General features: G+C 41.5%; 1 protein-coding gene across 7 annotated transcripts; it reads right to left on the reverse strand.

The window, feature by feature from the left end:
- Window positions 1–7448: 7448 nt before the first annotated feature.
- Window positions 7449–23640, reverse strand: LOC306827363 (phosphatidylinositol 4-phosphate 5-kinase type-1 gamma-like). Of its 7 annotated transcripts, XM_079349120.1 has the most exons (19): window positions 23553–23639; window positions 23309–23458; window positions 20298–20326; window positions 20061–20144; window positions 19816–19946; window positions 19602–19719; window positions 17295–17447; window positions 13862–14161; window positions 13443–13651; window positions 13279–13362; window positions 12576–12624; window positions 12311–12395; window positions 12020–12190; window positions 11227–11383; window positions 11057–11113; window positions 10440–10962; window positions 9503–9577; window positions 8897–8980; window positions 7449–8760 (listed from the first exon to the last, which is right to left on the reverse strand). In XM_079349120.1, the coding sequence occupies exons 2-19, from the start codon at window positions 23397–23399 to the stop codon at window positions 8758–8760; spliced, it is 2403 nt and encodes an 800-aa protein (XP_079205246.1). In that variant the 5' UTR covers window positions 23400–23458; window positions 23553–23639; the 3' UTR covers window positions 7449–8757. The 7 variants fall into 7 exon arrangements, with proteins under 7 accessions (XP_079205246.1, XP_079205247.1, XP_079205250.1 ...); XM_079349121.1 differs by having other exon boundaries at window positions 8897–8977; window positions 23309–23640; XM_079349124.1 differs by lacking the exons at window positions 23309–23458; window positions 23553–23639 and adding an exon at window positions 20850–21079.
- Between the last annotated feature and the right edge of the window lie 569 nt (window positions 23641–24209).

Below are 24209 nucleotides of genomic sequence, written 5' to 3' on the forward strand. Positions count from 1 at the left end.
AAACAGGCAGCTTATGTCAAATAATGACACACTGACAACATTTAGCAGGTAGGCATTTAATTGATGCATCATTCTACTCTACTGTCAAAGTGAGACAATGGCATCTGCTCACAGAAAATATCTGCATGCAATTGGTTGATAAGCTCACAGTTGTTCTTGCTGTCTTTCTGTCAAGGTGACAGTAGGCTATTAGTGATATAATATCACAGATATTTGTAATTAATTGACATAAATTAAAGTAAAACTATATCCTCCACTGCACACTTACCATCAATTTCTTTTAATAGGCAAAATAAAAAACCTGAAAGAAAGAAAGAAAGAAAAAGAAAGACACCATAGACTGTAAATATTAATGGATGATGCCTTAAATGACATCACCCATATGTTACTGCAGAGGGCTTTGGAGTCCCATGCTTTGGTCACCATGCTGTAAATGCTGTCTCAACATAACTTTCAGTCAGCCTAACAACAGGTCAGAGCTGGAGCTGAGGCGCCTTTTAAGCCTTTCAACTAAAAATCCAAAATTCTTCCAAGCCAAATCAGTTCAGCTATTTGCGTTATTGTGAATAACACTTATCCCTCATAAAATCAAAACGGAAGAGTTACCACGAAAATCACCTCTGGATAGTGTGTCGATCAAGACATGAATTAATGAATTTCTTTTTCCACACACCAGAGGTTGATGCTTGAAAAACACTCAATTGAGTTGTTTTACGTGGTCCAATGTTCTGCCTAGCCAATGGGAAGAGCAGATGACAGCCATGTACAAGGCTTGGGTCATTGTCAGTAACTCACCTATCCTATGGTGGCCATTTGGGTTTCCCTCTTAGCTTTGTTTGCCTCCAGCTAATACATTGACATCACTGTGACATGTGCCCTAAAAGGATTCATACTGAGTCTGAGATTATTTAGTGTTGCTGTGGCAGAGTAAGAAGAAACAACTGGCACATTGTAGCCATTTTCAATTGATATGTCTCCCATGCTATAGTGAGCTGCACCTGGGTGTCCGGTGTTTGAAGCTAGTTTAGTAGAAGCATGTTGTTTGGCTCAGTGCTGCGTAGAAGCAGAATTTCTGTTCTTGGCTTTAAGTTTTCCTCCCTGCACATAGACTACAATTGTATTTCCAAAACAGAATAAATCTCACACCTGAATGATCATCAGCCTGTGTCTGATGCCACATGGCATTGCCTGCCAAATTAATGTCACTAATTTCCAATCTTTTGTTATTGCCAGCTAATTCCTGTACGCTAAAGCTACAAGTTGTGAATTTAATGTTTTTGTAATTGTAACTGCACTGCAATAAAAAAAAACTATATACACTCCCAGTAGCTACCACAAATAGCCATTTCCAAGATAACATTAGCCAGGCAGTGTTATAAAAGAACTATTACCATACCAAACTGATCTCTCCAAAACATATGTGAAATAAAAAGACTATTTGGACATCATGAATCATGGAAACAATAAAACAGACAAATTGAAGATGAAGGTGCAATACATCAGGCCACTCTGAATAGTTCATTTCCTCTCCCAGATATCCTTCCTGTGCAAGCAAAGACAGCAGTCGCTTTAAATTTGGAGACTCGTTCACTGCCACAGGGCCTGAATGTGTTCCAAACTCTGATAAAAGGGATCGATCACAGGGATAGAAAGGATACCGTTTAGCCCTGATGCTATATTGACTGATGGTTGAGTGAGCAGTAGTCATTTTAACCCTAAAAGACACTCTTGTTATATTGAGTATAGGGCAGATCAAATTAAATCTTTCTGTCTCTGGATCTCAGTGGGAGGTGATTGTGTGTTTTTGTCCCCAGATTAGGGCGGGTATGGAGCTGGCTAATCCTGCTCTCTCCTCCATGTGGGAGTGGCAGCGGGGTGTCTTTGCTGCGCGGCCAGCCGTAATCTAATGGCTGTGAGATTGGGGTTTGACACACGGGCATGCTCACTCACACACAGCCAGAGACACAACAGACAAAGTCTAGATTTGTTTCAGGATTAAAGGCATCACCTCAATGACTGACATAATGCCACAGGCATTCCCACGGTTACCCTGATGAGGTTGTCAGTGTGTGAGGCCACGTGTGTGTAGCTGTATTTCCTATAAACTGTTGGGAAATACATTTAGGAAATATGCAGAAAGAGCACAGGAAAATCACACACACACGCACACACACACCCACACACACACACACACACACACACACACACACACACACACACTTACTTGTCCCGCTAGAGAAGCAGCTGCCCAAGTTGGCAGGCCATGTCCCTCTCATTATTCTGGTCAGTCACTCGTGTCCTGGATCCTTCTCCCCTGCTGCTGCTGCGGCTGCTGGACAGGTACCATCTGACACACATTAGCCTGCTATTAATGACATCTTCTGCAGCCATTATCACACACTTAGGGGGGAAAAACATCCTCAGGGTGCCGTTTTTGCAGTGACATGCATTATATTTCAAAACTATCCAAATTTCTCCGAAGCTCTTCAAGCACAGCAACTTTTTTTTTTTTGTAAAACAAACGTTAGCTTCATTTTGGAAGTTACTATCATCTGCACACCATGATGTCTGTAAGCTTTCAGGAGTGACTCCTGAGGAATGTGGGGTGTGGCGAGTGGACCTCCCACATCAGACCCATTGTTTACTCGTGATCCCACAGGGAATAACACTGTGATTAACATTAATCCAACAAGTCTGTGCACAAACATTGTGAATAACGTCCAAGGATCTCCAACATCAACAGCAGGTGTGCAAAAGTTTTCCTCACAATCTTCTTCAGTGTTTGACAACCTGTCCAGGTTTAGGTTCCAATAGAATAGTATTACCTGGAAAGCTCATGCGCAGCTGACAAGATGTTGTTTTGTTTTACCTTGATACCTGTATAGAATCTGTGTACAGGTGTAAGCTGTGCATTTAATACTTCTTGTGCTCTCTTTGGAGTCTGCTTGTTTGCTGTATCGCAAAAGTGTTTGTGCAGCTTTTTAAGGTTTTTTTTTTTTTACCCTGTGCTTTGTGGTTAGTTTTATGAGGCTGAAGATATTATTTATTTTAAGCCAGAAATTAGATAAAGTGTTTGATGTAACATGTAAAATTGCTTTGATAATCACACACCATAAAGCCACAAAATAAACCGACAGGCCATGAAAACCAAATATTGAAGAAGAAAACCTCAAAATCCTCTTCAGTCCTAATTAGAGGAATTCATCTTTGTGTATTTTTCTTTAAGATCTGGTGAATGGAATGATTGTTACGTTGTATTTTGCAGTGCAAGGAGGATGGGTCACTATTAAAGAATATCATTGACTCATTGACAGATTGTGCTCCACAACCGTTACTGCTGTTTGGACTGAAAGTCAATCCTTTCTCACTGTGTATGCATGCATGTGCCTCTGTGTGTTTAGTGCACTCATCCATGTCATCCAATTCCAATATTTAGGTAAACCTCTGCTGCTCTGCAAGCCCTCTGCATTTATTTTCTATTCCAACATAAAGAACGACAGGTCAGTAACCACAAATAAGAGAAAAAGACAAATTGAAAAGAGATGGGGAGGGTGAAGACGTTAGCACACAGGCAGAGAAAGTTTTGTCCTTCATCAGCCCTCCATCCCTCTATTCCTCCATCTCATTACAGATGGATAGATGATCAATAGGAGAAGAGCTGTAGAAGGGGATTAGGATTAGAAATCGATGGCTTTGTTTTCTTCAGCCTGTGAAAGATAAACACTGCCTTAAGACAGTGACGACCAAATGCAGAGACTTTCATGGCTTTTCATGTGAGTGTAAGAGGTCAGAACATTCGCTCTGTGTGGACTGACAGGCATCTTCACAGTATAAAAAAAGACACTTTGATCATCCCTTCAATGGATAAAGATTGAGAGTGGGAGTGGGCTCAGATCAGACAAACAATCATTTTCCGTTGAAACTAAATCAAGACAAAGTTGTTCTTTTTTGAAGATTTTTTCCCCCAGCTGTCATTGGGCAAGAGGCAGGGTAAACCTTGGAGTGGTCGCCATTCAATAACGGGGCTGACATACAGAGACAGACCAGCAGTCCCACTCACACCTACAGGCAATTAAGATTCACCAATTAACTTAATGAGCATGTCTTTGGATTGTGGGAAGAAACTTGGAGAACCTCGGGGGGAACTCATGCATGCACAGGGAGAAAATGCCACTCCATACTATCCCCTGTCAGACTACATTTCTGCAACAGTGCCAAAACTAAGCTGTGGTAAAAATTGGTTTCTGCGTTATGGAAGCATAGCAAAGCTGGAGCTCCAAATACACATACGATTGCAGGCGAAACGTCACAGGGACAAAGGTTTTGCACCTTTAAATGGTGGAAGGAAAAGGGCCACAGAGAGGTTCCTGTCTGACCAGGATTTACACCAGGTACCTTCCTGATGTATGACAACAGCACTATCTGCACCAAGAACAACCAAGAAACCTTTAGGCGTTTTTTCTTAGGTACACCCTACTCAAACATACGTTTTCTGAGGGATGAAATCTCTTTTTGACGTCTTGCTGTGTTTGTTGTTTAAATCAGTTTTCTGTGATCTTAACAATGACGTCACGAGACGTCTTGATTATATTCCAACACCTGTTTTTTCTTGTCTCTGTCAATTTTGTCCTGACAAAGACTTGAAACACGTAGGCACACTGCTGTTAAAAAAAAAAAACCAAGGTTTTTTAAACTGCATCAGAGTGCCTCAGACTTTCCGTACTGCATTTCCAAACAACAAACTTTGACATCAGGACAGTCAAGCTATTAGCTATTTGACTTCTGTTCCCTGTTTTTGAAGAGCACCTCATCTCTCGACATTTTTTTTAACCCATGCTGCAGTCACAACCTTTTTTCTTTCAATAAATGTTTCTGCATTCTTCTTTTTATGACACATATTTCTCTCATTCCATCCAAATCAGTTAGCTCCTGCAGCAGAGTGAAACATGGTTTAAAGTCCCTGTGCTGTCATATTGTATATCTGAACTCAGAAAAATGACAGTTATATAACTCTTGAAATGTTAACGCTATGAAAAAGGGAATGCATTTTCTGTATCACTGATCAGAGGTCAACTGCTGGTTCACTCCAAGTCACCGTTTCAATGCGCTCTGAGAATAAAGCTGTGATAACTGACGAAGAGAAAGTATCATAAGCTGCCTGCTGCTAAGAGAAAAGAAGTGATGCTCCTGAAAAACCTGAGTGGGTTGTGAGGAGTGAGGCAAGGCATTCTGGGTAGGTGAGGCTGCACCTCCCACACAGAGATTCAAAAACATACCCCCTGCTTTGATCTCTCTGTTCTCTCTCCTTTCTCCCTTTCTCTTCCTTTCACGTGCAAGACACACACACACACACACACGCACGCACACACACACACACACACACACACACACACACACACACACACACACACACACACACACACACACACACACACACACACACACACACACACACACACACACACACACACACACACACACACACACACACACTGTTTGTTGTGGCTTTTGCCCCTCTGTCCTTTGAAGGAACAAAGGCATTTGTTTATGTTTCCCGCAGATAAAAGCTCGGCATTGTGACGGCCTGTTCCACCCATGTTCAGATTATGCAGCTAATAATTTTTCTTTAAATCTTTTTAAGAAAACAAAAACTGTCCGTTTTTTAGAGTGACCACATTGTTGCTTTATATTGTCCCTTTTTGTTGGGTTTCATGATAATCATTGCCATTCTTTTTCTGTCCAAAGTAACAGGTGTCCGATATTATCCCAGCATGCACTTGACAGACTGCAGAAAAAGGAGTTGGAACAAAATGACGAAAAAAAAAAAAGAAAAATATAATCGCTAATAATAGATTATGTGTTAGGCTTTTGGACCTTTATTTGAAAGGACAGATGTAGAGAGACAGGAAATGTGGGACAGGGTGGGGGATGACATGCACCAAACTTGTTAGGATCAAGAGTCTTAACTCTTCAGTGGTCTCAACAATCAATCAGTGGTAAGAGGATTATAATAATTAAGAATATGTTGTTCTTCTTGTTAACATATTCATTATGTAAAGACAAAAAAAGTGTAGTTAAAAAGTATCACCAGAGACTGTTATTAAGCGACTTTGTAGCACTTCAGCGACACTGAGTTGATGTCATGTAAGTGTTCCTCTGTAACCAAATAATATTAGAGGAATATTAATTAAACAGGTGCAGTGAACCTCCAAGAAACGTGGCTCTGTGCGCAGAGAGGTGAGGAGGGAGCAGGTGCAGGGAGACATTGTGTGTATCCTTCTGTAGACTGTCAAACCTTTTTCTGCTCCGCTGATGGACACTACACTGCTAGCATGTACGTTTGTTGTCTGTTAGTGTTTGTGTGGGAAAACTGCTCAAGTCTGAATTTGGCTCAAAATAGGTTATACTTGTGATACTAGTCACCGGCCAGAGCAGCGCCGGCTGAAAACCAACACATTTTGGTCACATGCCTTTTCAGAGTTTGAGTTTTGAGATTTGTTGACCAAAAAATATCCATTTATTCAGGTTCATTAGTGAGCATTCAGGAAGTCAGTCAGTTTCCTCAGTGAACTGATGAAAGAAACCTGTGGCTGAATGTTAGCAAGAAAGAAATTAGGAGGCATGAAGCAGTGTATGTGTGTGTGTGTGTGTGTGTGTGTGTGTTTGGGGGGGTAGAAGGACAAAAAGTGGAAGGAAAGAAAATAGAGGAACAATTTCATTCCAGTACAATTGAGCAGGTGGCTGCTGATCCTTGTCCATCACACATTCCATCATGGACCGACATGGCTGACTTGTCACCTTGAGTCACATTCACAACTCTGGCTTACACATAAAGCACACACGTGCACACAGTAACAGTAGTGTACCAAACACATGTGTGGAATACAGTGAACACACTCTGCTTTGACTGTCAACTGTTCGGGGCTGATTTTTGACCAAAATGGTAATGTTCTCTCTCCCCTTCCTTGTCCCGTTTACCAATGTATTTGTGTGTATTATTGCAGATAGCCAGCTTGTATCCCAATAGGCTGTATTGGTTGAAGCCATATTGATCCTTATCTGTTTTATGCCAGTTTATTTTTAGCAGTAAAGCCTGTGCAGACAAATAAGATGCCAGCAGCAGGAAACAAATCAAGATGTGTGTGTGTGTGTGTGTAAAATACGGGGGGGGGGGCTTGAAATATGGCCCTCCCTTTCATTGTCCATAAAGAACACAATCGATTGAATTATGGCCTGATGGCAGCTCATATATTGGCATATGTCTCTATGCTATTTGATTTTAAAGTGCAACTACAGTAAGTCTTGCATTTTCAAGTAGTCCAAAATAATGTGAGATTCCCCTCAAGGTGTGTCAAATTGAGGGCCAGTATATGTCTGAGATACAATGGTTCCATCTAGTGGGCAAACACTGCCAACAACATCAGATATATTCTTTCAAAATCAGCTAAGACTTTTTTTTACACAATATAATCTTTATTTTCTTTTACACAGTGATCAGCTACAAACACTGTTGCCTACAAACAGGCAGGTTAGCTTCAACAGGAAATACAGTGATATGTTACAGCTCTGCTTAAGATACCATCAGGAAGTCTAATTCTGGTCAATCTTGTTGCAACAAGTATCACCATGTAAAGAAGAGAGAAGGCTACCGTTTGTGGCGATATTAGTTCTTTTGCTACTGAACTGTACAGAAAACAGTTTAATTCAGTTTAGCTCGTTATGTTTAGTTTGGTCACATGATATAACACGGTTTATTTGTTTTCACTCGCAGCTTACATGCTCATAGCTGCTTCAGTCTTTCATGGCCCATAACAACAAATAGAACTTACAACTTTTGACAGTTTGACAAATAAACAGGACTTTCACTCCCAATCACATCGATATGCATGCAAACACATGCACAAGTGAACACAAAGGGCACGACAGACTTACATGCCTGTGCTTCAGCACACACACTTTGTATTTACACTGTGTTTATTCTTATGTTTTTAAATCCTGAATGGTTGTAATGCATGGTTGCTATACCGTTTGACTCTTGATTGAAAAGATTTGGTATTTACTGATAATAAAATACTGTATTTTGCATTTTTTGATTTTTCCTTTTTTCTCATGGCTTCATGTGATTAAGATATCAAAAACAGGTATGAAAATGTGTTAGTCAATAAGGCAATTTGAATACAACCATTCATTGTCAGATTGAAGTAAGATCTTATGTGGACCACCACTGACAGACCACCACAGTTCATACACAGCACACACATGAACACACATTAACTTTGAATCTGAGCGTCATCAAACAACAGCTGATCACAAAAAGAAGAAAAAATGACTGCAGACTCCACATGTATAAAGTGCTATAAATTAAAGTATATACAGCTTTGCCACAACCCCTAGTGAAAAATAAATGCATGATTGGAGTTTTTGTATATTTGTATTGCATAGCCAGATCTGGCACAGTGCAGCATGGCCCTCATATTACAGCAGCAAGCAAAGTTGTTCACAGTGCCCTCCAGCTGTTTGTACCATGGGACCTCTGTTTACTTCTTGTTTTAATGTCAGTCAGATTGTCCAGGACTCCATGCTTTGAGGTTTTATTTTGCATATTTTTTGCTTGCTTTTTTTTCCTTTTCTTCTTAATTTATTTGAGTGCATGTTTTCCTTCAGCCTTTGCAAGCTTCCACATGAAGTTTTGGCTACCAGCCTCTGTGTATGGAGACAACATCTGGCTCCCCCCATCACTGCTGCCATTGCTGTGAGTTACTGCAAGAGCAAAGACAGAAGATAAAGAGGTAGATAGTAAGACAGACACCGACATGAGAATGGTGATTTTTGTAATTAAACACGTTTGTTTAGTGGTTGCACAGTATGATGAACAAAGGTTGAGCTGTATACTCACTGTATCACTCTCCCCTTCTGAGTCTCTTCTGGACTCTGAGCTGTGCAGAGGAGAGTACACCCAGCCTCGGTCCTCCTGATTCTGCTGGTTTTAAAAACAGCCAGCAGAGGGCAGCAACACAAGAACAAAGAAAAGAGGAGAACGATGAGAGAAGAGCAAGAGAGAAATGGCTTTAGGGTCTTTTACGATCAGGTGCGATTTAGTTTATATTTGTGAACTCTTCCTCAATGTGGAGGTGACACGATTACAGCTGAACTCAACTCTACAGGCTGTCAGTTAAGAACACATGATCTCAATGTAACTGAGCACTGTAAACACTAAACATCTACAGACGCTCCTCACACACTGAAACTACAGTTTACTGCTGCTAACATGTTACACAAGTATGCATGCTCCATATAAATGCACATGATGGCCCTTCAGAAGCTGCACATATAAATGTGCAATGCCTTTTTTTTTGCAGGCATTACCACTAAATAAGTCATGAGAAATACACGTTGAATGTTAAGTACTTCTGAAGATCCATAAGAAGCTGCGTTCTGACAGCTATGAGCACAGGGAGGGGATGTGGAACAAATGACCCTAACTACTTTGCTGATGACTTACATTGGAGCTTGAGCTAGAGTTTAGCTTACGGCGGCCGAGAACTGGAGAGTACACCCAATATCTGCCATCTGCGTACTAATGGATGAACACACACACAGATGAACACAAGAATCCATATAAAGAGTGCACATGAAATGAAAGGGATGAAAAATGAATGAATTCTTAACTAAACAGAAAAGTAAACTGTGAATGGGATGCAATTATGATTATGGAAAGTTGAGATCGAGAGGAGAATGGAGAAACTCCAACATAATGTAGTGCTATTAAAAGTCCCACGACAAGGGAGAATAATGGAAGCTGCTCATGAGATTGACAGGATGCAAGAACGCAGATTGGCAGATAGAAATACATCATGCTTTGCAGGAAAGACAGCCCTGATGTTTTGCTGAGTCATTCAAAAGCATGAACTTTGACTGCTGGCAGCCTCTTGCTTCAGAAAAAAAATAATAAAATAAACTGCTTTGAGAGCGAGAACAACCCCGACGTACGTGCAGACTCTAACACACACACACACACACACACACACACACACACACACACACACACACGCACACACACACACGCACACACTCCCCAAGCCTCCATCCCCTCACCATCATAACTCTACCACGCTGTCCTGACTGGACCACTGCAAGAGACCCAGAGAAGAAAAATGACTTTTCCCCTCTGTTAGAGGATTGACAACAAAGCAACCCCAAAGAGGGCTTGCTGCAGTATACTGACTGCTGTAGAAATTGGGAACTGATCATTGACATTTAGTGAACAAGTTAAATTCCATTATTACCCATAAAAACTGATTATCTATTTTTTTGGCCCGTGGCAGATCATTTCCAGCTTTTCTGGTTTAGTTTCACCACTTTTAAGCGGCATCATGAGCTTCTTCCTACTTTTACATCCCCAGCACAAATAAGACTGAGACATAATTCAAGACACTTACAAAGTAGATGTCAGACACGGGCACCTCTCCATCCAGTGAGTTGTGGCTGCTGGACAAAGACAGCTGATTGCATGACGGACGCGACGGCCGCTGAGGCCTCTGGGGGCTTGCAGGAATAGAGGAGGGGAGGTGGTGAGGTGAGCTCTGGGTGGAGGAGTTAGGAGATGCAGGGCAGATTGGAGTGAACGCCGAGGCAGGAGGGGTTGTGGAGGCGTTTGGGTCAGGGGTAAGAAACTTGGGTTTTGCAGCTGGGGAAGAGAGAGTGGAAGGCTCCACGGCCGTTGGAGAGGTGAGGGGTTTGGTTGAGGGACGGATGGATGATGAAAGTGTTGCGGAGCTTTGTCCGACTGATTGGGTGGTAGAGGAGGAGGACATGAAGGAAGGAGGAAGGGTGGAGGAGGAATGTGTGGGGGTTGGATTGGTGGAGGGAGGGAGGGATGAAGGGATGACACGATCAGGTGACAAGTGGCTGGGGGAGGTCTCTTCTGTCAGCTGTGTGAGCTCTGTGCTCTTTGGGATTTTACTGTTTAAAACAAGAATAAAATAAACATAAAGATTCAAACTTTGCAACACAGTTATGGACAGTTCTCCATTTGAGCAGTTCTGTATGGATGTACCTGAGCTCGACCTGCACTGTTATGGTGTCATGCTTGTCCCCATCAACTTTCTGTGACCTGAAAGCACACAGGATGATGTAGGGTTTAATGTCTGAGGGGAAGGGCACATTTGTCTTACAGAATATCATCATTCTAGATACATTACTACATAATTATGTCATCATTCTTACCTTGCCACACTTGGGGAATGCATCTGTCTCCGGTAGCGCGGGTGCTCAGGAGTATCGAAAGGGGTGGTGGGTAAGGAGTTGTTAGAGGAGAGGGTGGTTGCAATAGAGGCTGTAGTGGCATCTTCAAAAGAAGGAGGAGTGCAGGGTGGCTCTTTTCCTGATATTTACCAAAAAAAAAAAAGCAAGACCAAAATGATAAATTAGTTTCACCAAAATCAGGCTGAAACAAATGTATAATTGGTATTTCCATCAAACCTTTTAACCAGTAAACTGAGTTGATATGGCCTGGACATAATGCTTTCCCAACATCTAACATACTTGACATAGTTTTTACTCATCAATATCTTGTCTCGCTTTGTTAAAAGTTTCACTTTGCTTCTGTTGCTCTTGTTTTTACACTGCTGCTGCTCTTCTACTTCTCCACTGGGATCGATAGAAGCTCACTTCATTTCATTTAGCAGGAAAATGGAGCTCTCAGCTGCACACAAGTGAAGCTAATAGTGTGCCAACTTCAGAGGGGCTCGGTGTAACAAGGGAGAACCAGCACTCAAAGGTCTCTCTTTGTTCTCAACTATTTTATTCAAGCAGCACCAGGAAGCTGCAAAAGCATCCTCTCACAAGCTTTGAAGAAGGCTACTGACACATTGCCAAAGACTCCTATAGTTCTCAGTTGAGGTATAATAGTATCAAGCATCCTGTTTTTACTTCTTGGTTGAGAATCCTTAGTGGATACTGTGTGTAATGTGTCTCGTTTTTGGACTAAAACAGAAGAAAAAGAGTGTAAAAGCTTTACCGTCATCCTCCAGCATGGGAAAGCTTCGAGCTCCTCGTAAGTTCTCCAAGTTGTCCTGGTTTTCCTGCTGGTCATCACATACTGAGGGACGCTTTCCAATTGAACCCGTACCAGCACTGGACTTTGACATAAGAGGCCCTCTTCCTCTCTTAGATGGAGACGATCGCAGTGCTGTGAAAGCATGCCACAGTTTGCACACACATTCTCATAGCAAAAAGTCAAACGTGTTATTGGTGTGGTATTTTGGCATTGGCACTGGAGGATATGACCCACAAAACTGTGTTCACTCACAGCAGCTCTTCTTGAAGACAATGGTGCTGCAGAATTTGTAGAATCTCTCAGCATAGAAACCAGGTCTGTGAACCGACACCGTGTCCTGTGGAAGGTCGAGGCAGAACAACAAACAGAATGCAAGAAAGAGAAATTCAAGATATTTTATTAATGTTACACTTATCAAACACAGTTACATTTCCTAGCCTTTCAAATTAAAATAGACAAAGCGACAAAATAAGTCTTTCTTTTTTTTAACTTGATTACAGACAGTTATATAACTCACCCCATCATGGATGAGAGACTTCCAAGAGTGCTCCAGTTTCTTGATCAGTCTGTCAGACAAGACAATTAAATCATTTAGTTAACCTCATTAAACAACAAACTGTAGTTACCTGGCAACACAGGGCTGAATCAGAAACTCCAGTCCCACTTTTTTTTTTTAAATATTTACAAGTATTTTAATAGTCTGATTTTATGCAATACAACACACATTTAGGATGATATGTAGAAACAGATGGGTCTGGGACTGTGTTTTTCCGCTGTGCTCTCGCAGCCTTTTAATATTCCTTGTAGACGCATAATGCCAGGATTACTGTAAGCCTAAACCTAATCAGTTCCTGCCCTTGTAGCAGACAAAAATCCAACTTTTGTCATTTAATATCTCCTGAAACGTCCGTTGAGTATTTGACTGACACGACGAGTACGGCAGTTATTAGAGGGGGAGTCGAGGTATTAGTAGAGCATTTTGAATAACAATACACATCCACTTAAATTAACTTTGAAAACTTGGATTCAACATGATGAAATATGTTATGCTGCTGGAAAAAAACTGGTAACCATAGTGATGGAGACTCATTTTAAATCAAATCTACATTTCCCAACCACCCTTAATGTAAAGTGTTACACTATCTTTTTTTTTTTAAGTCAATCATTTACCTGATTTATATTTCATGGAACCTTTACCTTCTGTTATTTGGGTTGCCTACCTGTAGGATTGCAGAATGTCAATAATTCCAATGAACAGCAGGAGGCGCTCTCCTTTACCGCTCACAGCTGGAATACCGCCCATACTTCAAAAAGAAAGAAGAAAATGACCATCATCCCTGGCTGTAATGTGATGTTAGGGCACAAACTGTAAAAAGGGACCTACGTGTCATCATGGTCCAGGGTGTCTCTGCATGTGGAGCCTCCCTGTATGGACTCCATGGCAGTGGAATATAAAGCTCTCTGAGCTGCACGCTTGGTTTCATCCCCGCCTCCTGCAGGTGAGCCCTGAGACTGCTGCTCTCGCTCTGCCTGGCTCTTGTTGTGGACCCCCAGCAGCAAACTGTAGTCCATAATCTTAAAACTCTCCAGAACCTAAAGGGGAAACACATTTATGATATGTGAGAACATTTTCAGAAGGGGGGGGGGGGGTGGAAAATAATCAGAAGCAATAAAAAGATGCCAGCCATTTTTTCTTTTCTTATACATTTCTATTCCTTTCCTTTGATTTTTATTTACAGTAAACTTTCTGAACAGATAACTGTGTCCGTGTGACTTTATTAAAAACTACATTGATTTTCTCACCAGGCAGTCTCTCTGAAGTGTTTTGACCAGAGCGCTGTATGTGTCCTGGTCCAGAGTGAGGCCCTCAGGAATGTCATTCAAAAAGTCCAGGTCTTTGTAAGTGGGTTTGGATTTCTCTCTCTCCTTCTTGGATGCTCTCCTCTTGTACGTGGAACCCTTCAGATCAAACTTGAGGTGCATGCGTACAGAGCGCGGCAAAATGTTGTTCATCACAACAACTCTGATGTTCTTGCCCCCACACTGGACGCAGTAGAGGCCAAAAAACTTCGGCAGCAAAGTCCGAGGATTCTGGTTCAAGTTCTGGATTCATAAAACAGACAATGGTAGAAAAGACAGGAAGTGATTACATTACAGTATTAGTCCTTTCCTACATCCTGAGCTAAATGGCATAGAGTGCAGGGAAAGCACAGCACCTGAGCTAATATGCAAAGGTATGTAGTGTAGTTTCTTGCTTTCCAAAGGCAGCCAAAGTTATGACCCCGTTGTTTATCACAACATGGTCTAAAGTCAAGGACACAGGTCTTAGAAGCAGATAACCTTTGTTTCCCTGACATCATTATCCTGCTTTGGCATTGTGCAGGTGTTCTCGGCAGACAAAGACACGTAAACCATGACCTCCTTTCAAACCGCTTCACCTCAGTTACCTTAGGTGGTTTTTCTGCTCCAGCCCCAACACCAATTCTCTCAGCCGAAACTCTTTTTAATACGAACACACTGAGTCAAGTTAATAAATGGTAAATGGTAAATGGACTTGAGCTTGTATAGCGCTTTTCTAGTCTTCCAACTACTCAAAGCGCTTTTACACCTACCCATCACACCTACCCATTCACACCCATTCACACTGATGGGCTGGATATGTAGCCCATCCAGTATCTATACATTCACACCACATTCATACGCCCCAGACGCAGCAGGGGGAGCAATTTGGGGTTAAGTGTCTTGCCCAAGGACACATCGGACATGTTGCTCGCAGGAGCTGGGGATCGAACCCTCAACCTTCCGATTGAGGGGGCGACGACTCTACCAACTGAGCCATAGGCTTCACACTTGACTACAAACAGCACCGACAAACCTGCTAACACACACTGTTACTGTCCAGTCTCCTTTACAAATGCATTAGAGAAAACAGCCATGTGATACAGCTGATGAAATAAATGTAAATTGACTGAGAAATGTTGATGGATGCAAATAACCAAAGAAAATTCATTTAGATTACATCTGGAACAATCGTATATATACATACATATGGAGATATACATAATAAATGAAGTTATGCTGCTGTGCCTCGTGCGTAATTGTGCACAGCGTCTTGTTTCATGTAGAAATGCACTCACCGGTTCAGGTGTGGGGAACGGTGAGTGGAGGAGACAAAACTAAAAACCTGTGCATCACAAAATGTCATTGTGCTGTTGTGCACATGGGCAGAACATGACTGATCCGAAGTGACCCGCGTCTTAAAACCAGCTCAAATCTAGCATCAAATAGAGATGCATCACATGTAGGCACAACTGGATTCTACAGGGCATGGGACATTGGACTCTAAGTATATGTGTTCTGTTCATGTCAACATTATGAAGAGTTCACAGACAACCCACACAAACACACACAAAGCCTGATGTACGGTATTTTGGCTGCAGCACCGTGCACCTGCAGGACAGCATGACATCCACAGGCATCAGCCCAAACTAGTGTCTCTCGAGTTGGCATGATTAACCTGTTAGTAGTACTTAGCCCGTGTCTCTGTCAGGAACAACCTTTGCTGCTCAATTCTATTAGAGTCACCTGCTGACGTCACTGGCACAGGGCAAACAACAGGGGGCAGGATAAAGAGGATAACTGGAAGTTTCAGCGGGATCTTTGCCATTGAACATGCGCTCAATGGACACAAGCACCTCGTGTCTACCCAACCAAATATTTAATTTATTATAATTACTTATTACACATGTAGAAATTTGCCAAAGTATTGGAATCTCCAGATTGTAGTGTATCTGTCTGTCTGTCTGTCTGTCTGTCTGTCTGTCTGTCTGTCTGTCTGTCTGTCTGTCTGTCTGTCTATCCATCCATCCATCCATCTTTCTTTCTTTAGACTTTATAGTCCCCACAAATTCCTGTTCCCATTATCTCTTTCCAAACAGACAATTACCACCAAAGAACTGCAGATACACAAAACACAAAGTACAACACAGACTTAAACAACAATCAAGAGTTCCCTCTCTGGCCTGTTCAGCGAGGCCTTTTGTTCAAAGCTGTTAGGACAGCAGGGATCAGGCTCTTCTGCAGCTCAGTGCTCTGTAGCTCCGTCGTGAGGAAAGTGTTGTGAAGTGGGTGTTCAGTGGGTGTGTGTTGTCCTGTTATATTGAGTTGCAATGCACGTAATAGCCATGGCTTTTACTGTATTTACTTCAGTCTATAAAATGACTCGGCCTTGATTTGCAACAAGCGTCTCCTTAATTTTGGACATTTCGCGATCGATGCATCGGCTCCTCTCACTGAGAGCTGTCTGTCTTTAGTGGTCAAAAACGTGCAGCAACGAAAGGCTAGTAACAGAACTAGGCCTTCGATCAGTCAGGGCTTCTATGTGAAGTTTAACAGTAGTCTGGTTTATTACAATCCCCATCAGCCTCAACATTGTTAAGGGACAAAACAACCTTTGGAGTGTGACTGTGTGATGACAGGATCCTACGTAAAGCCCTTTCCTCAGAACACACCATTGCAACACTTACAGGAAATGACAAAACAGGAACAATATGAGGACAGCCTCTAGCAACAGAAAGAAGAAGATGATTTGAATGCAGTGACATCAGTCTGTAACCGCCGTCATCGGGTAAACTTTTGACCTTTTGATGCTTGAGATTACTCTTAGAAAGGATTTTGTCTGTTTCTGCTTCTTTTTACAATTATTATAACTATACCATAATTATTACAATCGTTATCATTTGTATTAGAATTATTTATTTGTATTTATAGGTTTAGTTCTTTTCAATGATCTTTCATCACTTTTAGTAAGTTTTCTTATAACCCTTTTCAGTGTCTTACACATTCAGGTTTAAATAGACTTTTTTGTCCTTTAAGTAGAACATACTGACAAAACCAACCTGCTGGTTAAAAGTGTCAACACTGAGCAACTGAAACTTCTCATCGCTACGTAATTTTATGTAAAGCCATTTTTGTTCCGACCTACACACACACACACATTCATTTGACTTTCAGCCAGTTGGCTCACAGTTATGATGATGATGATGATGATTATTTACGGGGTATTCTGCCAAAAGATGCAGCATGAATTGAAAGTGAAAATCGAGTTTTCTTGTGTTACGTGTCTGGGATGTGAATTCCATTCATGCACGCTTGATCCAAAACTGTTCACACAACTGAGCTTGTTCTAGCTTCTCAGCAAATGGATTTTATGAGGACGGTGCTTGGTTTGACTTACCATGTAGTACCCAGGGAGAAGTTTCTGTAGGAACTCGGCCTCTTTGTGCATAACAGTTTTTATGATGAACTCATCATCGCGGGTTACGTAGAATATGGAGCCACTAGCTCCTGGGTTGGTCAGCTCAATCAGCGGCTCATTGCACAGAGAATACTGGGGAGGGGATAGAGACACAGGGAGACCAGATTAACCACACATTGTTGTTTAAGGCCGACAGTAAAATGTGACAATCTGACCCACAATGTCTGAAAAGACGGTTTCAACATACAACAGTACAAATCAGACTAGACGATGTTATTTCTACTTTAAAAGAAGAGCGTGTCCCTTCGGCAAATGTCTTTAAAAGTGTTTAATCGAGTGATTTGTTGAACCCGAGTTCATCATTTCATCCTTAGTTCAACACTTCGTGGTCACAGCAGGGCGGCGTAGCGCTGTTGATGCGGGGTCCAACAGAGCTTACAAAAAGCCAACCGAAAGACTAACACCTCATCCCACTCACACGGCATTACTCATCAGCAGCTGAGCAAGAAGGGAACTTTTGCTTTTAAGCGCAACTGTGTCCACGCCTCAGTGGAAAAGGCGTTCTGTGCGTGGGAGGGAAGATTCGCACATGCTGTTAAGAGTCTCAACTGTTCATTATGACATTTACACATTAAATCAGAATTAGTAACTTAACGATTTTAAACAAGCAGCTGAACATAAACTCCTACAGTAAGTCGGCAACAGCTGGTTTCAAAGGACACTTAATGTCTTAATGTGATGAAGAACTGTTAACACTTTATAAATAACGGCATCAGTTCTGTTAACGTGGTTATAATCCGGACACTCTGTGAAGTACAGGAGGAAGTGTCTGTGGATTTTCCTTCATTTGTCCAACAAAGTAATCCAATTTTGCACCTTTTTCTAAATCAGCACGATGCAATTATGTCCGTGCTCCACCTCAGCCTCACCAACCCACAGACAAAAGACACTTTCTGACTGCTCTCTGACTGCCTGCTGTCAGCGCTCGGAGTTTAAAAAAGAAAAGCTTTAGTCTGCTAATCTCCCTTTGGCACAGGGAGACGGTGAGCTTCAACGTGAGGCCAAGAATACTGCATGTCGAAAAAAATGTGACTTTAAATGGGTTTGATGTCTTGAAATGTTGATGTCTTTATCTTAGCTATGATTACATGACCTGCCTGTTTTATGTCTGATTTTGCTGTACCTCGTGTTCTTTGATATTGAAAAGTGCTCTGTTAATAAAGCTGATTATTTGAAGCTTATAAAACAAACTACAAATTAACTCCAATTCACTAAGAAATCCTTTCAATATATAGACTCACATTTATACAGAGTTTAAAGCACGCACAAAAGTCATGTGAATTCAAATGAAAAGGTGATAAGTGACGTGATGCTTCTTTTTGAGGTCATAGAAGAGAACACGGAGGGACAAATCCCAGAGGCCCTTTGATAGGAGCTGTCAGGAGTAGACTATATATATAATCAATCAACCATTTAATTTGTATCTATTAAGCACAACAACAGTGATATTTCACGACACCTTCCAAACAGAGCTGGTCTAGACCTTTCTCCATCATCATAATATTGGCAGCAGTAGTAAGGACAGACTTTGTTATAAGAGATGGAAACGAGGGCTGCTGTTTTTTTTTTGTGGCAAAAATCAATATCACATTTACAATATAATAATTAATAATTAAAAATAAAATGGTGGAAAATAACTCTGTTTGTGCCGTTGGGGCGAAACTCTAGCATCGAACAGTTTGAAACATGGAACTATGGACACGAGCAGTACACCGAGAACATTGTCTTAACCTTTTTTAAAAAAAAGCTAAACAGAAAGAGTTCACACCATGGCTCCCTCTGAGTGAGAGGGCCAGAGAACATGCTGCGAGGTTCATTCACCACACACGATCAAACCTAAGAACAAAACAAGCGCAACATGGCATGCATCACACCGTAATTGTTTAATCTCGATGATTTTGTTTTCGTGATCGCGGGAAGCCAAAATCGTCCCTGTGATTCAAAACTTGATTAATCGCCCGACGCGGGAACAGAACTCATCAGTGGCCAAACCTGACACTCACATCTTGAATGAGCAGGTGTTTAAATGCTTATCAATATAGCACCAGAAGAGCGTCGGCGAAGAGTTACTTGACTTTTTAATACTCGTTTTTCTTTGGTCAAATGTTTCAAACAGGACAGTGTTGTAAGAGAAAGTCTTCAACTGAATGAGGCTTTGCAGGTTAAATTTGAATCCTTGCAATGCCTCATCAGTTCACAAAAAAAACAATGTGATTAATATCTCACCAGGTAGTCATCTGGTCGGATCCCAAACAGCTCTCTGAAGTACCTGAAGGCCACGGGGGCGTAGGTTTTAAACCTGAAGTCTGGGTAGTGGTGGGCCGGAGTGAGGTTACTGCCTTCACTGTAGAAACAGACCAAATGGAAGACAGAGATGAATAATTATTGAAGTTAGTTATCACACACTCGTGCACATAAACATCCTCTCACACAAACAGACCTGGGGAAGAAGATGCTTTCCACAACATAAAAGTCCTGCATCAGCACATCTCGCTCAGGCTTGGAGCTGAGGTTGCCAACAGTGTATCCAATGCCCAGCTGGATGGCCCCTTGCAATGCAGACGAGGTGGTCTGGAGGTGGAGAGAGACGTGTGGGTGGAATGAGTGAAATCGTGATGATAAGCCAACCTACAAAACAATATTTATGGCGTAAAGTCGAAGGAGAGAAGAATGGAAAAAGTTTACCTTCTTGTATGTTGTCTCTCCGGAGGCGTCAACCCTCCTGTGGCCGATCTTTTTCTCATGGCCTGGGCCGAACGGGGACGGCATCTGTCACAAGGAAAGAAAAGCAGAATGTAACTGCAGGTTATACCTAACATTGTTAGTGCATATAACGTATTTTGTTCCTACAAACATGCAGCAAGAGACAGAAAAAGAGAACACGTGTGATTGACAGGTCACAGGATTGAAGTGGCGTCTCACCTCTGTTATCTGAGCTCTCCTGGCTGAATCTGTAAGCAGAGACGGACAGAAAAGGGGAGGGAGAAATAGGTTTAGAAGTTTTTCTTGAAGCATACCACCAAACCGTATAACATTATGTTCATTTAGCATGAAATCCCAACTTTGACAGCCTTTCATCAGGGCATGTGTCTAATTTATCTGCTTAACATTTACTGAAAAAGTTGAAGCGTTTTCTTTAAGCTGCAACATCAGGACAAGCCTCACAGCTGAAGACACACTCCCTACAATCCTAAAAAGAAACGCACACGTGAAATCATCCTAATGTCATACCCATGCTTTTCATAAGCATCTGAATAGGTTTGGGTGCACAGGAAATTGGAAATTTAAGTTTACAAATTCCATCCCGCCCCCTCAAAACAACGTAATCTGCAGGGACAGATTGTGGGATATGACGAGAAGCTCCAGACCGACCCCTGACTGACCCTCCAGTTAGACTATTTTATCTAATTGAGCAACTTTCATCATAATTCAGCATCACCAGTCTCATTTAAAATAAATCGTTGGTCAACTCACCAGCAGAAGAGTTCAATGCCTACAGTTTCTCAATATTCTGGAGGTGCAGAAAGTCTCACATTAAGTAGTTGACTTACTGCAGAGTTGTAGTCTTTGTTTTCTATTCCTGGATCAGCGAGATTTGCACTGAGCATGTAGGGAGACTCTGGATTGGATTGACTTCCTCTCTAATCTGAGCGCTGCCATTGGCTAAAGTCTCCAGATGACATCACCAACCAATCACACGCAAGGATTAGAGAGAATCTTTTCCACTGACAACGAGGAGCTAACTTGTTCATTAGTGTGTTTGTATAGAAGGAGGAACAGAGGGAGGGAAGGGAGGAAGTGAAGGGGAAAAGGGACAGTTCAGAGCACTTTGGAGCAAAACAGCCCGGTCAACATTATCGTGCTGAATGGCAGGTCATGTGAGAGAGAAGATTAAGAAGGAGCAGCTGATGAAGCACAGATAATGAACCTTTAAGCCATTATGAAGTACAGCACACTGTTAAAGAGATACCATCAAACTAAGGCAGGGCAAAACACATTAATTATTGATACACAATATCACCCTGACTAATAATTCAGATGAGCAGGGAATCAATACAAACAAAAAGAAAGAATCACACAATCAGAATGTTGAATATTAACACGCATGTTTATGCTCTGTGTGTTTCCATGCAAACGTGCTGATTGCAGTTCATCGTACACGTTAAGCGCGTCAGCGTGCTACTCTGTGCTAATACGCACTAAACACAAAGTATAGCTGAGGCGGATGGAACGTCTCCTGAACTTTACCTGAACATGTTTTCATGTTGACAGGTATAAGGGAAGTACATTTCTGCCTCACATGGAAAATCAATAATACAAATAGTTGTCACAACTAAAGCCAACCCAAAGTTAACTAAGCTAAAAACCCACAATCACCACAACCGACAAAATGGGTGTGAATAGCAAGCTTCATAATACAATATTAATAATACTAATAGTACTAATAATACTAATATTAGTGTTCATATTAATTAATAGTCATTTTTCACTTAAAACATGCAGAACATTTGTTCTGTTTAATAGCGAAATGTTATTTATGTCAGGTCATGTTTGTTGTATTTCTCTGAGTATTTAAGTTGATTTCAAAAATGTGTTGTTTTTATGTTTGTCCCTTTGGGGAGGGGAGGGGGATTCATGCAGCGACAGGACATCCTGTTTGGCCACACCTGTAACCTGCAGATTAACTCTGTATCAAAGCCTATCAGGTGGAACAATGGTTAGGACTTTGCTATGACAGACACACACACACACACACACACACACACACACACACACACACAGAGAGTCTCTGTGGGATTAGGGTCAAACGGGAATAGTATGACACTGAACTGTAAACAAATAACATGCTCTGTATATGTAGCAACTAACTACGGAAACGATCCATTTCAGAAAACTCACTCTGATATTCTTGTGATGAAACATGTTGTGCCAGTGTAAGAAAACTCTGCCTTAAGGCCTGTTTGTGTGTGTCACAAGTAAAGAGGATTAGATCTCTCTCTTAGCGGAGAAAGCGCCGGTCTGTTGCTGTAACATTAATGTGACACTCAATGCAGGAGCGGGTTTCGTGCCCAGAGGTTTTTCCGCACACAAGTATAATCTGGTGGATTTAATAATAATCATCCATATGCAACATCCTACGTTTATGTTTATATGAGCATGCACATACAATGCACAAACAACGTGTGGGACCCACTTTAAAATATATATTTATTTATTTTTAAATGTGCACATACATTTCATAAAGCGGTCATGCACGTTCTGTCATACTGTATTTATAGCCGCGAAATCCACAGAGATGCTTGGAATTGATACCCACAAGGGATTAGAGTGTGGTTGATATAATTCCATTTTAGATTATGTAAAGCACTTTTTAGATTTAGCCAGGAAGAGAAAAAAAAGGAAATGGTAAGAATTGTGGAGACAGAGAGATTGAGAGAGAGTTGAGAAGAGCAAAATGACACCTAAGGGTGCAGAGTGCTGTGTTGACTGTAGTGGCTGCTGTGTATACAAATGATACGTTTGCAGTCTATACTTCTTCTGGTGATATGCAACAGCCATCCCTGTGTAGATGATATTTGTCAAGTCTCGTGTAATGGTGTGTAAACATCACTAATGTGCACCTTTGTGTGTTGCAAGCCTGCAGTGAAACCCATAACACTGTGGGCCATTTACCACAGCGGCACTGACTTGTATCTTGACACTGTTATCTAACCTATTTATTATTCATCTCCACGTCTTAGGTTCCACGTTATAGGTTATATTTAAGGTAAACGTGCTTTGACAGTTTAAAATGATGCACAGTAAGATGCTGCACACACTTGAGTCCAGCGTCTGTTGTCGCCGGAAACGAGGTTTAAATAAGCCCACCAAAAAGATGAGACTCTGTCTCTGTCGAAAACACCTGACTTTCACGCAAAAAGACTCATACAAACCATTGTCCCCCAGGTCAAGCTGTAAACAGAGGCCGGCGCCCGCCTCCTCACTCGTCCTCCCGTCATTCCCGGTTTCCGCAGTCCCCTCCATCTCCTGACGACGACGCGCAGTTTACCTTCCTCAGTGACAAGATGTTGAGGGGGTAAGCGCTGAGGAAGGATGTGGAAATCCTGTCATTGAACCCATCTTCATTTTTTAAAGGTACATTTACATCATTCAACAACAGTCTCGTTCTCGACGTACTTAGCCAAGCTTAGCTAAATGTTCATATCCAGCGGTGCTGATCATCTCTGCCGCTACAGTGCGTCATCACTCTCACGCAACAGCTGATGATGCGCGTGCCGCTGCAGCATCATCAAGAGCGTAAGTAGTAGTCTGAGCGTTAGATCAACGGACGGCTATGACACAGTGTGGTTGATAGGGCACTGGTTAAAAGCGGATTGGGCATGTTTTAATGATATAGAGTAAGGCATAGCAAATGTAAAGACCGAAATAAGGAACCTAATCATAAAAACAAATTAATTCGTGTTTTGTTTTTAATTAGAACATTTTATTATAACCCAATGTAGGCAACTAGATTCTTCAATTTGTGACTTTTAGGTTTTACACACAGTTGATGTATTTACAAATAGAAGTATTGAAGACATTGAAAACGTTTACCAATATATATTAAAAGAATAATTAACAGGATTATATTTGCTGTTCAATTGGTTCCTCCAAAATCCTATTTTAAAAAAAGGTATGCTCAATAAACAGCATCTACATGATGGTATAGTTTTCACGTATTTATTATGGTTGTCTTCGTACCAGGTCTCTTTGTATCAACTTCCTATATTTATTCATTCACAGTATTGGAGAAAATGTTAAATTAGTTGCGTTATTAACAATAAAAAAATCTAA

Source organism: Symphodus melops (genome assembly GCF_947650265.1).
Source record: "Symphodus melops genome assembly, chromosome: 7".
NCBI classification, from domain to species: Eukaryota; Metazoa; Chordata; class Actinopteri; order Labriformes; family Labridae; genus Symphodus; species Symphodus melops.